Consider the following 17,026-nt stretch of genomic DNA (forward strand, 5'->3'; position numbering starts at 1 on the left):
TGCTAAAAACATTCTGTTCACATCCTTCTGATGTTCTCAAATGTTCATGTTTTCTACGATGTTCCTGTCAAAGGGCAGCTGGTGGTACAGTGTATTGAGGACCAGCATCCTGGAGTCAGGAAGAATCATCTTTCTAAGTTTAAATCTGGCCTCAGACACTCTCTAGCTGTGTGACTCTAGGCAAGTCACTTTACCCTGTTTGCCTCAGTTTCCTCATCTGTAAAATGACCTGTAGAAGGAAATGGCAAATTACTCCAGTATCTTTGCCAAAAAATAAAAACCCCCAAAAGATATGAATGTATATGCATAGCATATATTAGACTGCATGCCTTCTTGGGGAGGGGGAGAAAATTTAGAACTCAAAATCTTATGGAAGTGAATGTTGAAAAATAAAAAATAAATAAATAAATGAAATTGTCTTGTTACTCCAAAAAGAAAAAAAGAAGAGAAAAGAAAACCCCAGATGATGTCATGAAGAACAGGAAAAGACTAGAAAACAACTGAATGACAACAATTTCCAAAGCCTAAGCAATAAACAGTTCTTTGCCCACCTGCCTTACTTTCCAATGGACTTTCCTTGAGCTTATTGCTGTTAGCCTTCTTCATCTGTTTCTTGTTGGATAGTTATTTTATATAGCCCTGACAGTATGAAGCAGAGCTGATTAACTTAACAAAACTATTTTCCCTATATGGACAAAAGCAGATGTGTAAAATCTGATCTTTTTTCTTCCCAGATTGCAAATTTACACTGGGGTGATAAATAGAAAAGAGGTATTTTATCTAAAGAGGAAAGACCCTAACACCAGATGTGTTATAGTCCGCATGTGGAGGGCTTTGTGGAAGATTAAGGATACCATCTGGTTTATAGTATATCATAGAGAAGTTCTGGGCTGTTTCTGTACACTACGCACTCAAGGTTAGCAGCTCTGTAGCGATCCCTGTGTGTTTTAAACGTCTGTGCCACAGATAACATTCTAGATTCCCTGGGTTTTACAAAATATTATGTGGGCCTGCAGGGCTGCTTAAATCGCCCTTAATGTTTAAAAAAAAACTCCAATAGGATATGAGAATTGTGCCTGAGATATCATTTAATATAATCGGCATTCTTCCTATTCTACAATTCATTCATTCAACAAGCACTTATAAAGACCCTACTGTGTGCTGATCACTGTGCTAGGTTCTGTGGATGCAAAGATAAAAACAACCCTTGACCTCAAGAAGCTTATATTCTAAAAGATATTTTTTGTTGTTCTTGAGTAAATTAGTCTCATCTGACTCTACATGACCGCATTTGGAGTTTTCTTGGCAGAAATACTGGAGTAGTATGCCATTTCTTTCTCCAGTTCATTTTACAGATGAGGAAACTGAAGCAAACAGAGTTAAGTGACTTGCTCAGGGTCACATAGCTGGGAAGTATCTGAGACTGGATTTGAACTCAGAAAGATGAGTCTTCCTGACTCCAGACCTGGAACTCTATCCTCTGCACCACCTAGCTGCCCACCTTCAGTTTAGTTAATAATAATTGGGTTTTTTAAATAAATTATATTGGTTGATCTTCACATCCATTCTGAATAAGGGAGATTATATAAATATTATTTTCCTCATTTTGTAGATGAGGAAACTGAGGAATAGAGAAGTTAAGTGATCTTCTCTGGATAACACAGCTGGTTTGAAGCAAAGCTAGAATATAAACTACAGAATTTCTATTTTTAAATCTAGTCCTTTTCCATTTGAATCATAGATATAAAGCTGAAAGAGACTTTTTTAAGTCATCTAGTCTAACCCCCTCATTTTCAGATGGAGAATCTGAGGCCTGAAGAAATTAATTGACTGACCCAGGTCACACGCAGAGTATCAGAGATGGGAATTTGAACCCACAGCCTCAGACTCCAGAGCACAATACCATAGCTGCCTCTGAACTTCAAGAATACATATTTTTTCAGGATACACATAATAGAAAGATAGATAGATACATAGACACATAGATAGATACATAGATAGATAGATAGTCAACTTAGTTGAAAGAGTAGAAAGGCTCAGCACCTGGAACATAATAGTTGCTTAATAAATGTTTATTGATTGATACAAAATTACAGGATTTGGGCACTGGTAGAAAAATAACAAATCACATTCATGTAGCACTTCATGTTTACAAAAGACTTCACAGATATTAACTCACTTGGTTTTCATAACAACCTTTTAAGGTAGGTAGTATGAGTTGTCTTATGCCCATTTTACAGATGATGAAACTGAGGTTCAGAAAGGTTGGTGACTTGCCCAAGGGCTGATAGATAATTAGTAAGTGGTAGAGCTAAGATCCAAATCCAGATCTTCTCACTGAAAGTGCAGTGTTCTTTGCACTATGCCAGGCTACCTCTCTTAGAGTCACACCCAGCAAAGTGAGAGTCTCTATCCATTCCTTCATTGCCATTCTAATCCAAAATATAATCATGAACCTGAACCACACCTAATCACAACTGGTTATATCTAAAACAATATTAGTTACTAAAATGTATACAGCACCCCTAGGTTGCAAAACCTTCAATCCTCAGCAAAATAGCACTATCACTTACCCACTTTACAGATGAGGCAGCTGAGGATGAGAACGGTCAAGAAGCCTCCCCAGGGACACACAACTGGCAATTGTCTAAGGCAATATTTGAACCTGTGTTTTCCTGACTCTAAGATCACTACTCTCTGCTCTACCACTGGTGCCAAGACCCATTTCTTTACAGGCTAGAGAAACAGAGCATCTTCACTGCCACCTGTCCGAGCACTAACCACCCAGGCAGTGCCCTTGGCACCACCCCACTGCTCTTGTTTGCCCTCCGTGTCCAAGTTAATGGTTCCTAAAAGCAAGGCTCCTTTCACATACCTTTCAGCTCAGCACATATAACACTGAGGAGGTTGCTTATGCTAATAAGCCCATCCCAAGCCAGGAGCTCTTTTTTTAGGTCTCCTTACGTGGTAAGCTGAATTAATTCTTCCTGATAGATTGAAGACACCAGTCTCCTATTCATGCTGAGGAACAAGTGCTGGAGGGTTTCATTGAAAACCTTTTCTGCCTAGTATGCAGAGGTAAGCTGACTATGAGCAGATGTCATTCCTTTTGGAACGAAACCTGTCAAAAGCAGGACACAGAAACTGCTCACTCCATTTTGTTGTACTCACTTTCCACCTCAATTAATTTGCTTGTGTATTTTTCAGTTCAGCAAATTCCCTGGCCTGTGTGAGTGTGTTGTTCAGGGACAAGCCAACTGGTGAATCCTCTATTGTATTCTCCTAACCTCAGCATCAGAGCTCAGTGAGGCATGTTGGGCAGGTACAAAGATGCTGCCTTTTCAGCTCATTAAAAACAGGATTCAAGCTTCTTTTTTTAAGAAAAAAATTTCAAATACAGTGACAAAAAGTGCTTGACTCACAAAGAAAAAAAATTGTTTCCTTGGGAAAACTTTAGTGTGGTTACATTATCATTGAATAAGAAGCAAGGGTTGGTATTTTTAGATTCCCTGGAAAAGCAGGTTTCTGAAATAAAACCTACTGATAAGGAAAATAATAATGTATCAAGATATTTGTATGAAAGGTGAGGAAAGCCAAAGAAGGGCTATTAAGGTGAAGAGCACTAACCCATCAATTGAAAAGGAGGCTCTGCCAACAACTAACTGTGTAACCTAACTTAAGTCACTTGACCCCTCTGGACCTCAGTTTCCTTAATTGCAAAATGAAATAATTGGACTAGATCAGAGATTCCTAACCTGGGATTCACATATCCCCAAGTTGTCTATGGATAGATTTCAGGAGCTCCATGAATTTCTTTTGTTAATATTTTGTATTTCAATATAATTGATCTCCTTTGTACTCCTATGTATCTTATTTTGGGCATTTAAAAACATTATTCTGAGAGAGAGCCCTTAGGCTCCACCAGATTGCAGAAGTGTTCTATCTCACACACACACACACACACACACACACACACACACACACACACAAATGTTAAGACTCCCTACACTACTTATTGCTTGCCTTCTAAAGGAGTAGGGGAAAAGCTAGAGAAAGGCAGAGAAATTGAAACTCAAAATAAAAAAAAAATACATGTTAAAAAAAAAAGAATCACTGCAGTACATGATCTCTATCAAAGGAATCCCTTTCCATACCAAAGTCCAATGTTTCCATGAGAAACAATATATCGGACTTTGTGGTTCTCTTTTTGACACACAGAATCATATATTGAGGCTCAGAGTCACACAAATAGCAAGAGAGTAAAGAAAAAGTTTTGAACCCAGGTCCTCTGAATTCAGACACAACACACTTTCGACTGCAGCATGCTGCCTCTTTAATGAAGAAAAGGTACTCCTATCTTTAACTTCTAAGGACTCAATTTTTCATTCTCGTCTTTGCCAGTCTTTCTTCCTGACAGGAAGTTAGCCATTGAGAGAGACATGAATATGTGTGGCTTTAATGTCATTGACTCCTGGGTAATGTAAATAATCTTCTGGTAAAGTGTTCCTATGCCTCCCAAAGTTCATATAAGATCCTCGAGGGCAAGCCTAAGACCCTCGTATTTGTATTCCTAGTGCTTTTTGTTCAGTTTTTTATTCAGTCATGTCTGACTCTTTGTGACCCCATTTTTCTTGGCAAAGATACTGGAATGGTTTGCCATTTCTTTCTTATTTTACAGATGAGGAAACTGAGGCAAACAGGGTTAAGTTATTTGCCTAGGATCACCAAGCTACTAAGTGTCTGAGGCCAGATTTGAACTCAGGAAGATGAGTCTTCCTGATTTCAGGGCCAGCACTCTATCTATTGAGCCAGCTAGCTGCCCCATTCCCAATGCTTGATATATAATAAGTACCAAATAACTGTTTACTTGCTTTGACAAATGCACAATTGTAGGGTTTCGTGGGACTTAGAGAGCTAGATCTCCCAATCTAACTCCCTCATTTAATTGGTGAGGAACTCCTAGGTTCAGAGAGCACAGGTCTTATTTTTATTTATCTTTTCATTTTATTTTAGCTTATATCTTATTCTTTTCTTTATTTTATCTTATTATTTTTACCACAGTCTCACAAGTAGTAAGTAACAGAGTAAGCTGGAGTAAATGGTAAATAGAAGAATCTTCATTTTGGGAAATGGAATTGGATTTGGGAGGTATCTGTGCACACAAATGCATGTGAACGAGGGGTGTGTGAAATAACTGAATTTTAAGTTTTTGGGAGAATATACCCCCTGATGTCTCTTCTATGGCTAGAACTATAATGCTATTATTCTTTGAACTTAATTGCATTTTCTTTTTCTACAGAGTACATTCCCATCTGCACCATGTGGCCATTCATTTGTTCCCAAGTATAATGAAAGAATGTACCTAATGGCAGAAAGTTCATTAAATTTGTGTTATTGTGACTGAAATAACCAAGGTACAACAAAGGAAAGAAAGGACCATTAGAACTCCAACAGCATTCACTGACAACCTTAATATCTTACAATTTGCTCATTTATCATTGTTGTTTTGTTATTATTTTAGACCCTTTAACTTTTTATACAAACAAGTATAAATTTATCTCTATTAGTATTGTCCTTATATTTATTTCCTACTTCAAAAGATGTGGATTCCTTAATGTGGGTGCCCCCTTCTCCCACAACTTTTCTAGACCTTTTCATATAGTTTCATATACTTCCTTTACCATCGCCAAGGACCAAGGCTGGTCCTTGACTATGGTGGCTCGCAGAACCCATATCCAACCTCTTTCCAGATTGTTAAGAGTTGCCAGACTTTCTCTGGCATATCTGCATAGCCTTAGAGAATCCTGGGTTACCTTAGTCACCATGAAGAACCAGATTAGGATTTTGATGGAACCTGGCTAATTGAGATCATAAGGATTTCCTGATCAGGGTACCAGGATATAATCCATGGTTTCAAAAAGGTAGGAGTGCAAGGAAAAGCCATACTATGAATAAGTATATTCCTACTATGGTTTGCATGAATTTGAAGGGGGAAACTCATGAATTTCATAGTTTAAAGCCCTTGGAAATCTATTAGAAAGTATCTCAAAGGTTCTGCAAAATTTTCATGCAACTCAGAATCTCCAAAAATAGAGTTTGTCATAAAATTTCTTAACCCAGATAAGACCTTAGACTTCATCTTATCCAACCCCCTCATTTTACAGATGAGGAAAGTGAGCCAGTGAAAGTAAAGGATTTGCCCAAAATCATAAAGTTAGCTGGTAGCAGAACCCACATAGGAAGCTATGTTTGCTTCTTCTTGTTTCACTATTATTGTTGTTGTTGTCTTCCCACTACACCATTGTGCGTTTCTCATGGATATAAAGAGTATTATTAAAGAAGGCAAAGGTTTATTTTCTCAAAGATTTCTGATTTCCTCCTTTATTCGATGTAGAACAGGGTTAGCTTCACAGATTGTTTCACAGAATTATCATTTCAGTAGAGGTGACCAGAGCTTTGCCCTCAAGGCACCAAATTTAGAGGATACTGATGGTGACTGCAGTTCTTCAGGATGCTGGGAAGAACTATGCTCCATCCATCCTTGCCCCGTTCCAGCAAGGTGGCTTCTTCAGCAATGCCCCACACCTATACCAGAACAGTCTGCGGAACAGACACAGAGCTAACCCTTTCCACCTTTCCCTTAACATCTTTAGACATCTTTCAGGAATTTACCCCAGGTGCAAAAATTCCTATTTAAAACTCTGCTCCTCAGAACAGAGAGCTCAAAATTGCCTAAAACTCTCCTCTCCTACAGCAGTTGTACACTGTTTCATATTTCTTTTTGTATCCCCTGAACCTTGCACAACACCTAGCACAGAGCAGGTGCTTAATAAATGCTAATTGGTTGATTAAGCTCAGCACCAATTTTACACAAAGTCAATTTCTGATCATCTACATGGAAGGAAAGGCTAAAATATTTCCCTAAAATATTTCTCCTATCCATAGTAAATGAAATTCTACCATTAAAGATTCATTGCTTTAGATTCTCTTGCCTGCTCCTATTTTAAAATTCAAACACACCTGGAAAGGGTAACACAATCTAATTCACACTAAAGTATTAATGACTTATCAGATCCTCTAACAGGAGAAAGGCAGGCAGGGAGAACGGCAGAGTATTGAATGTTTAAGAAGGGTATGAAGAATGTGGAAGAAAGAGGTAGGAAGAAAAATATTAGGGAGGAGGGATCCAAAGACAAACGTATATTATTAATGCGATTGGATACCATTACCATACACAACAGACTACTCACCCTATTTATAGGAAAGACATCAAGATTTTCTATCTTTTTTCCAATCATCTTTTTTCTACTTTTGATTTTAAGGAGGTATTATTTCAATTCAATAAATACTAATTAGGCAACCTGTCTCTGTTCCTTTACCCAAACTGTCCTCCATGCCTGAAATATACTTTTTCCTAAGCTCCAGCTGTTAGAATCCTTAGCCTTGGTCAAGGCTTAGCTTAGGTGCCACCTCCTACAAGCCACTTTTCCTGATCTACCTAGTTAAAGAGATAATTCATTGTCAGGACACCAATGATGTCATGCTTCCCTTCATCATGAAGACAGGATTTCACCATCTCTGTCCTTCATCCCACAAGGAAGCATAAGGGTCATACCTTCCATTATACAAAGGAGAGAAAGCCCTACTTCTATCTAGCTTAGATCCTTTCCTAAAAAACAATATCTTCCCAGCTTCAGTTGACTATCACTTCAAGGCAAAAGGATGTTGTTATTTTTTTTTCTTAAATGGTTGCTTCTTCTGTGACAATGATCCTTTCTGGGGGGAAACAAAAGGTAGAGGTGGTTGATATAGAATCATCCCAGTTCCCTGTGTAGCCACTGGTCTAGCCTCAGGTGTCCACACAAACCATCTTTGGCCTCTTTCAGGGCTGTATGGTTTAAGTGACATTTGGGAACAATACCCCCCCACCAGTCCTGTTACCTAAAGCTGTCATCCATACTTGCATTTTATCATAGCTCACTCACTGTCACTTGGAGGGGAAAAGAACCTGATTCAGTTTTAGCTCTTTCTGGTTTACTAGAAACTCCTGACACTAAGACTCATACATAAGTGATTCTCCCTCACAACATGAGAGAATTTTTTTCTACCATTCTTTTTGCTTGTCAGGATTTTCTAACTTTAGCTGGGTAAAAAAAAAAATGCAAGGTGAAGTGTTTGAGTTGATACCTCACTCTTATCAACTGTACACAAGGACAGTCTTCTGACAGCTCCCATACTATCCCCACCCAAATCTCCCACCACCTTTTTTTTTTATTGCATTTGAACAATATGCTTGGCCAGATGGCATACCCACTTCTTCTAGGGAATTATAAAGTGACCTTCTTTAAAAGATTTTCTCATTGGAAAAGATTAGAGAGAAAAAATTGAATTAACTCTGAGGCTGTAGTAATCATTTTGGCTTTGATTTCATTGAGCAGAGTTCTCATTTTCAAGCTGGTCTCTTAGTCCAGGACATAAAAGGTGAGCCGCTTTGGTTAATACAAATTTTTTTTTTAAAAAGGCATCAAACTTGAAGTCAAGATGCCTAGGTTGTAGTTCTGCATTCCACAACAGTCCATGTGACTTTGGGCAGATCACAGACTCAGAAGATTATAGCTGTAGAGATAGAAAGGGCTTTAGATGTTATCAAATCCAACTCTGTTTTACAAATTGAGGAAACTGAGGCCAAGAGAGATCAAGTGACTTGCCCAAAGTCACACACTTAGCAAATGGCAGAGCCAGGATTAGAATCAGGGGTGGGGTGGATCCAGTTCAAACTGGCTGGGAGAGCTGATTGTTAAATTTTCAGTGTGAGCATTTACACCTCAGGAATTGGCAATTGCTACAAATGAGGTCTTGATTTATCATTGTTGATTGTCTCAACTTAAGGAAGTGATGGAGAAAATGCTAATGTTAATGAAATGGTAAATATTAATGGTAAATGTAAATGAAAGTGTTGATAATACAAATTAAAAGGGCAGCTAGGTGGCGCAGTGGATAGAGCACCAGCCCTGAAGTCAGGAGGACCTGAGTTCAAATCTGGCCTCAAACCAAACACTCGACACTTACTAGCTGTGTGACCCTGGGCAAGTCACCTAACCCCAATTGCCTAAAACAACTGCAAATTAAACTTAAAAGTGTGTGTGTGCAGTTATACTGCTTTTTTTTCCCAAAGAGCTAGTTGTTAAACTTTTACCAGCACATCTTTGATTGGAACTCAGATTCTCCTAACTCAAATCTATGTGACTTTCCATTGTACCACATTTTCCATTAAATTATTAGAACTTAAAGAGAATATAGAGGACACTTAATCCAACACCTTCATTTGGCAAATTAGGAAAATAAGACCCATGAAGACAAAATGACTTTTCCATGCTATTCAGGCACTTAACCAGTTTGAGCCTTATATTCCTCATCTATAAAAATGACAATTACATTAACTTTGATTATCACTCAGGATTACTGCAGAAATCAAATAATGTCATGACTTTGAAAGCCTTTGAACACCATGCTACCCACATGTAAAATATTGTGTTTTATACTGTTAAATTGGATCTATGACTATTGAACCAATTTGTAAAAAATTAGTTGACATTTTTCTAGGAAGATAAATTCCACTTCACTAAGAGACCCTCAAAAATAGCATCAAATAAGATCAAATGAGATAATATTTGTAAAGTGCTTAGTACAGTGCCTGGCACATGGTAGGAGCTATATAAATGCTTCTTCCTTTTCCACTTCCCATATCAGGATACTCTAATGACACCGTACTGACTTGCAGGATTTCAATTTCTTTGGTTTTTTTTTTAAGTGATTAGGATTTATTATTTGTGATCATTTAATAATTATGATAATATTAGTAATAATAACAATGATGTAACAACAACAACAATTTATAAACTGGATGAACCAGTTTTTTTATACACATGTACAATCATATTACATATATATCACCATTAGTAATGTTGTGAAAGAAGAATCACAATGAGAGAAAAACCATGAGAAAGAAAAAACCAATGTAATGAAATAATATGAAAATTTTACACAATGGAAATAGTGTGCTTCAATCTGCATTCAGACTTCACAGTTCTTTCTCTGGATGTGGATAGCATTTTCTATCACGAGTCTTTTGGAATTGTGTTGGATCATCATATTGCTGAGAAGAGTTAAGTCTATCATAGTTGATCATCGCACAATGTTGGTGTTATTATATACAATGTTCTCCTGATTCTGCTCACTTCACTTAGCATCAATTCATGTAAGTCTTTCCAGGTTTTTCTGAAATCCACTTGTTCATCATTTCTCACAGCACAACAGCATTCTATTACATTCATATACCACAATGTGTTCAGCCATTCCCCAATTGATGGGCATCCCCTCAATTTCCAATTCTTTGCTACCAATATTTGCTATAAATATTTTTGTACATGTGGGTCATTTTCCATTTTTTATGATCTCTTCTGGATACAGACCTAGTAGTGGTATTGCTGGATCAAGGGGTATGCACAGTTTTATAGCCATTTGAACATAGTTCCAAATTGCCCTCCAGAATGGTTGGCTCAGTCCATAAGTCCACCAACAATATGTTAATGTCCCAATTTTCCCATATCTTCTCTAACATTTATCATTTTCCTTTTCTGTCATATTAGTCAATCTGATAAATGTGAGGTAGTATCTAAGAATTGTTTTAATTTGCATTTTTCTAATCAATAGTAATTTAGAGCATTTTTTTCATATGAGTATAGATAATTTTAATTTCTTTATCTAAAAACTGCCTGATAATACAGGATTTCAATTTAACCAAAGCCTGAGGCCAAAATTTTAGGTAGCCAGTTTTCAGAGACCTTTGAGAATTTCTGTTGTGGTTAGAAAAATGACCACAAGCAATGTGTAACCTTTCCTTTTGTTGTACACATAATTCTATTTGGTGCTTTCCACATTCAAAATGTACCCTCAAAAATATGAAACAAATAAGGATTTTTGAATGGTATGGGGCAGGGGTGAGGAACTTGAATTCTCAAGTCCACATGTGGCCCTCTAGGTCCTCAAATGTGGCCCTTTGACTGAATCCAAACTTCATAGAACAAATCCTCTTAGTAAAAAAGATTTGTTCTGTAAAACTTGGATTCAGTCAAAAGGCCTCATCCAAGGACCTAAAAGGCCACATGTGGCCTCAAGGATGCAGGTTCCCCATTCCCAGATGGGGGGAAAGGGAAGTATAGGGGTAAAAACTGAAATGAGGAATAGGGAAGGGAAGATATAGCTTTTTTATAATTAACCACTAGGCTAAAAAATAAACTTTGGGATATTCTCATGATACCTGTGATCGTCATTTGAAATAATAAAATGATCCAACCCTAGAGTCTGTTTGGGATAGATTAAACTTTGATATTAGATGAATGAATAAGGAAAAGGATCAGAATGAAAGAGAATGGAGTATGAAAGGACATGTATTATGGATCCATTTACATGCATTCATAAACAGTTTACAATTTGGACAAAATGGTCACCAATCATATCCATATTCAAACTCTGGGCTCATTGGCTTCACACTGATTTCTCTCTTTTCCTGTGAGAGGATGAGTGGGGAATCAAAATGGTGCTACGATTGATCCTCAACTTTCAAGTGGGTAATGTTCCTAGAAAACAGCACAGAAGTCAAAAACAAGGATGTTGGTACATTGGATTTATGGGAAATAGGGAATTAAGTTCCCTAGACCACCAAAAACTGTAATCTCTTATAGATATTGCTGAAAATATACTTTTCTGCATATAATTATTTGTAACAAAATATTTGTTCTGATAACATGCACTTTTCCTAACACAGTAACTATGAAATAACCCATAAAATGCAAAACACAAAATAAAATTGGTAACATGCAAAACATTTTTCTCCCTAGTAATTCTCTAGAATTCTGTGACCTTTTGTGCTAACATCTCAATAAAAAAGATACATTATTTCAGAAAATATTCACTTTTCATAATATACAAAATCTATAGTACCATAAATACTGTACAGCAAATAAAAGTCTTAAAATTAACATTTTTCACCTGAATCTTACCTTCCACTGTATCAGATAAGGTGTATACCGTATACTGTACTGGTGTAAACCACTCTACCTTGGCTGCCCTCTGAAAACCAAAGAAGAGGTTTGCTGGGACTTCAGTCACTGCTGTCAGAAGATGGTGTAACTGGTGAGGTCTTGACATCACCTTAGTGCCCAAAGGACTTACACTGTGCTTGAAGGGCATAATTGTAACACAAAAGTTGAGCTTTAAAGGCAGACAATGAATATATGCAACAAATGGACCAGAAGCTCTTGACAATGTATGGTGATCAAGACCAGTAAGAGCCTAGTGAGATCCAAGCCACTCCACAAATCTGATATATCAGACCTCTTATTTTGTTTCTCTGCTACACTTAGCCACAAATATATACACTTGACAACAGGAAAGTGAAAATAAGATCACTAATAAAATCACACGAATGCTTGAAGTCTGGAAAATTAAATGCCCAAATGTTGAGAATTGACTGTATTTAGAAAACATGTCTGTCAGGGCTCCATCGTTACTATCCCGAGACTCTGATTCTGAGTGTAGAAGACTGACACTAAGAGCCATGGTCACCACTCAACTCAATTCTCACTAATTAACACTGCACACAGATTGGATCCAAACATTCATAATCCTATGACCTTTCTTCCTCCTGTGTACCCCCTAGGATTCTGCAGCTGCTTGGGCTGCACACAATAACTGATACATACTTTGTTTTCTCTCACCCACGTCTTGTATTATTTTATTCCCTCATAAACCATTGTTGTTTCTGAATGTTTGACCAGAACGGCTCACTGCCAGCTTTTTAATGCTGTGATGAATTCTGATATTGTGATGGCCTGGGATTATGTTGTTTGTGTTTCATTCAAAATGAAAACATCATACAGCAAGAAGGAAAAAAATATTCATAGTACCATAGCTTTCGCTAGAATGCATATCAATTCACAGGTACCCTACACACACATTGTACCACAGACAGTCTCAGATGGATTAGTCTTGTTCTCTTCCACCAGTCCTATAATGAGTTCAACTTCATTTTTCTTTAGTGATCATACTTGGCTTGCTACAGATGCTGAACTCTGAGAAAAATAAGCCTCCCATGGTGTGAGATAGAGTAGTCTAAATTGGATTGTGTATGAGGCTACAGAAAAGAATGTTAGAAAAGTAAGAGATGTGAAGCCATTTAGACCCACAGAGGTAAAATGACTTTCCCAAGATCCCAAAGCTGGTCATTGTGGCAGATCTTATCACAGAGTAGAGAAAGGTACTTTCTTGTGTTTAACCAATTTAATTCTGTGTGGTACACACAGAAAATACGTGTGAAGTGGGATTTAGTGAACATGCCAGGATTTGCAAACCAACTTTCTTTTTTGTTCTGTAGCAAATGAAGAGCAGACTCTGCAGGAAAACTGAACAGCTAGACCAAACCGGGTAAACAGAATTGTAAAGCCACTTTGTAACTGAAAAGCACTGTCGCCGTATCGGGCACAGGGACTGGGCCAGGGATTTCATCAGTGTGGAACAATGATGTCAAACTCACGTAAAAACTATGGACCACTAATCCAGATGTGAGAATTCCTGTAGGCCTCATATTTGTGGAGAAAGCCATATATTAACATTATCTGTGTCCTATTGTATTTTTTCTTATTTTGTTAAATATTTCTCTGTTTCAATTTTTTTTAATTTGGTGGGGGGAGAGGAGCACTTGGGAGCATTGAAGCCAGATGGCAGTGTGTTTGGCACCTTTTTATATATGGGAACTCTGTATATTAATACAGATCAAGACCTATTCTGCAACTTAGAGAATTGCCTAAAAGAGGAGCCACTTAAGTGACTGGCTATGGTCACAGTCAATATGTGTCAGAAGTAGGACTTAAACCCAGCTGTGGTAAGTTATTATTATTAGTATTCATGATTCCTTTGTTCTGTGTTTGTCCACAGTCACATGACACAAGGGGTCACCTTTGAAGACCCGAGATTTGAAAGCTGCCAAATCATCCCTCCTGCTCCTCGACAAGTTGAGATGAGGAGGGATCCGGTGCTGGGATTTGGATTTGTGGCGGGGAGTGAAAAGCCAGTGGTTGTCCGCTCAGTGACCCCAGGTAAGCTACCCTGCAGTCCTCCCTCCTGCTTCTTGCCCCTTCTAACCTTATCCAGCTATGAATTGTGGGCCTCCTCTTTAAGCCCACCATAGGTGTGGCTAACAAAACAAATCTATTTATAATTTCAGCTAGAGTTGGAATAGCTCTTAAAAGTTTCTTTTAGAGGAAATTTCATTCAGCTGTACATTTTTAAACATGAGATGATTGGCGATTTTGATTGACCATAAGCAAAGCTGATTGGTGTTTCTTTAAGTGTGTACACTTGATAGGAAAGACCTTCAAAGAATCATAGATCACGAGTTGAAAGGGACCTTAGAGGTAATGTAGTCTGACTCCTTTATTTTAAAGAAAAGTACGTTGCTTAACCCACAGTCACACAACTAATAAGCGGCAAAGGTTAGATTTGAACCGAAGTCCTCTGCTTCCAGTGTTCTTCCCACCATACCACAATGCCTCCCAAATAGGGGGGGGGGGGGGGAGCCGAGGGGGAGAGGAGAAAGGCCTGCTATTGTTGGTGGAAGAATTTCCAGATGATGAAAATTCTTCTACAATTGTTTCATCTATTAATGAAACTCTTTATCCATATTTCTGTCCTTGACTCCTACACACACACACACACACACACACACACACACACACATTTCCTTTATGTACTATTTCTCTTTTTATTAGAGTCTTTAACAGCATCTTTAGTTGTCTTCACAGTTCTGGAGCTGTACCATTTAGAGTTTGTGATTCCAAGAAAAAAAACATGAAGGCTCATATCATAAATTCCTGATCCAGAAGGATCAAATGTCCTGTTTTTCACAAATTTCACCAAGAGCAATTAAAGTAAACTCAAATTAATCAGTGACTGCCAAGGGTCAAAGTCCTCACTCCTCTTATGTCATTTTCAAGATTCTTATGTCCTTCAGTGCAGCATCTATTTCTCCTTAACTGTAGTATTGGAAAAATTGGTTCTTTCCTCATCTACACATCTGACTGACTGAAATGATTGATTCATTTTACTATACTTGAAACATGTTAAGATTGTTCATGGTGGTAGGGCATATATACTGAAAAGATAGCTGGCCTTATAGCCAGTATGGCCTGGGTTTAATATGTCCCTATATTCACACATATACATAAATACATATACACATGCATATATAGATACACATACATATATATTTTAGCTTATTTAAAACAAAACTTTACTAAGTCTTTTGGGATACCATGCATATGTGTGTATGTATATATGTTTGTAATATATAATAAATATATCATGCAACTTTCTGTGGGCCATAATGCTGAGTACTTCACAGTCCTTGGTCATTTGGCCATAATGAGTCCCTCAGAGTGGCAACTTTGCTCTCCCCTTCTCTGTTTACACTTTATAGCAACATATAATAACATGCCCCCTCTTGCCCTGTTACCCATTCTCAAATTCAAAGCCACTAATGCTTGTGGATAGGGAGGTTTGAGGTGCTGAGTATAAAAATGAAAACAAAATGATTTCCATTAATTTTTATCCTTCAAAAGTTAGATTAAATGTGTTGCTGCCATGCAAGTGACAAGACATAGATTTTGCTTCTATGGAAGAGAACCCGGTCTATTTAATAAAGTGTAAAGAATGACTTCTTCCCTGAAGAGCTCCACTGATTCATAATTTGGAAGGAACAAGGAATTATGTGTGCAGAATTCATGTTTCAAATCCTTCAGTTATCAGCCTGGTGGCTTTCCTTAGGGAGGAGGTGGTTTGGGCTAATGATGGGATAGACAGTTTCACAATTGTATTTATAAGTTGGCTGTTTGGGACTTGGTTTGTATTTTGCCCTAAAAACAATGTTATGTGTAGTGATCAGTTTCCCTGGACAGCCTATTTAACTCAGAATTGTAACTGAAATATTGTCCCATTTTAGTAGTTCTATTGAACTTAATCATCACATATAATAATGTTTCTATGGAAAAATGTATTGATCATTCTCTCCCCACCTTGCATCCCCCAAAACATATACCTCACCTTCCTGGTAGATCAATTGGGGGATTCCACCTTTCTCATACCTAGAACCTTTTGTTGGATAACCACTGGTAATAGTTTCCATGGTCTGGAGCATCAGATAGAGGGGATGAGGGACCCAGACAGTTTGATTCAAGTCAGCAAGCACCTTTTATTTGCCAGACATTGTGGTGGAAAACACCCGCTGATGTCAAGGCACTCATTTATCTCATATCTCTTTTACCTACTCTAAAACCCTCTTGCTAAATACAAACTGAATTAAAAAAAAAAAGATAAGTAACCTATAAGCTTGCCAATTCTGCCAACCCAAGCTTGGCCAGGGGCTAGAAGGGGTCCCCATCTGCCCCTTAGGCCTGCTGTCACCAACCTAGACATGTATATACCTGGTACCAGTCTCTTACTGGGTCACAGCACAGGCTCAGGACAGATCTTCTGAGAGCTATCTTAGCTTATCTCTAGGCGTGCTGCCCACTTCCCTGCCTAGATCCCCAGTTTCTTCTTCCTACTTTTTTCTGGCTCTCTAGTCTCCCCTTTCTAGAACTACCTCTTGCCAAAAGGAAGGGCAGGGCAAACCTTGTAGTCCAAATCCAACCCTTGCATAAGCCTCTCTCCCCCAAAGACAAGCTTTATTAGTGTGAGGATAGGAGAGGAGACCAGAATGAGATGATAAGAAAAGCCATTTGTTGGCATTTCTTTTCCCCTCTTCCTAGTTGCCCCTCCTGATTCGATGACAGCAGACTCTCCTATCTTAGCAGTAGGTGCCATGTTTGGAGGGGAGAGAGAGACCTGGGCAGGTCCTAGGTAGAAAAGAACTCTGCCTTTAGGTAGAAGAATCAGAAAAGGGAAGAGAGATTTCAACACAACAGCTAAA

The 17,026-nt window shown here is 38.1% G+C and overlaps 1 protein-coding gene across 1 annotated transcript in view; it reads left to right on the top strand.

The window, feature by feature from the left end:
- Window positions 1–17,026, top strand: part of FRMPD4 (FERM and PDZ domain containing 4) — a 279,887-nt gene that overhangs the window by 100,131 nt on the left and 162,730 nt on the right. Inside the window, exon 3 of the mRNA XM_027835294.1 lies at window positions 13,996–14,156. Within this exon, the coding sequence (XP_027691095.1) occupies window positions 13,996–14,156 (161 nt within the window). The remainder of the gene's footprint in view (window positions 1–13,995; window positions 14,157–17,026) is intronic.

The sequence above is a fragment of the Vombatus ursinus genome, unplaced genomic scaffold (genome assembly GCF_900497805.2).
Source record: "Vombatus ursinus unplaced genomic scaffold, bare-nosed wombat genome assembly UNPS02014814.1, whole genome shotgun sequence".
In the NCBI taxonomy this organism is placed as follows: Eukaryota; Metazoa; Chordata; class Mammalia; order Diprotodontia; family Vombatidae; genus Vombatus; species Vombatus ursinus.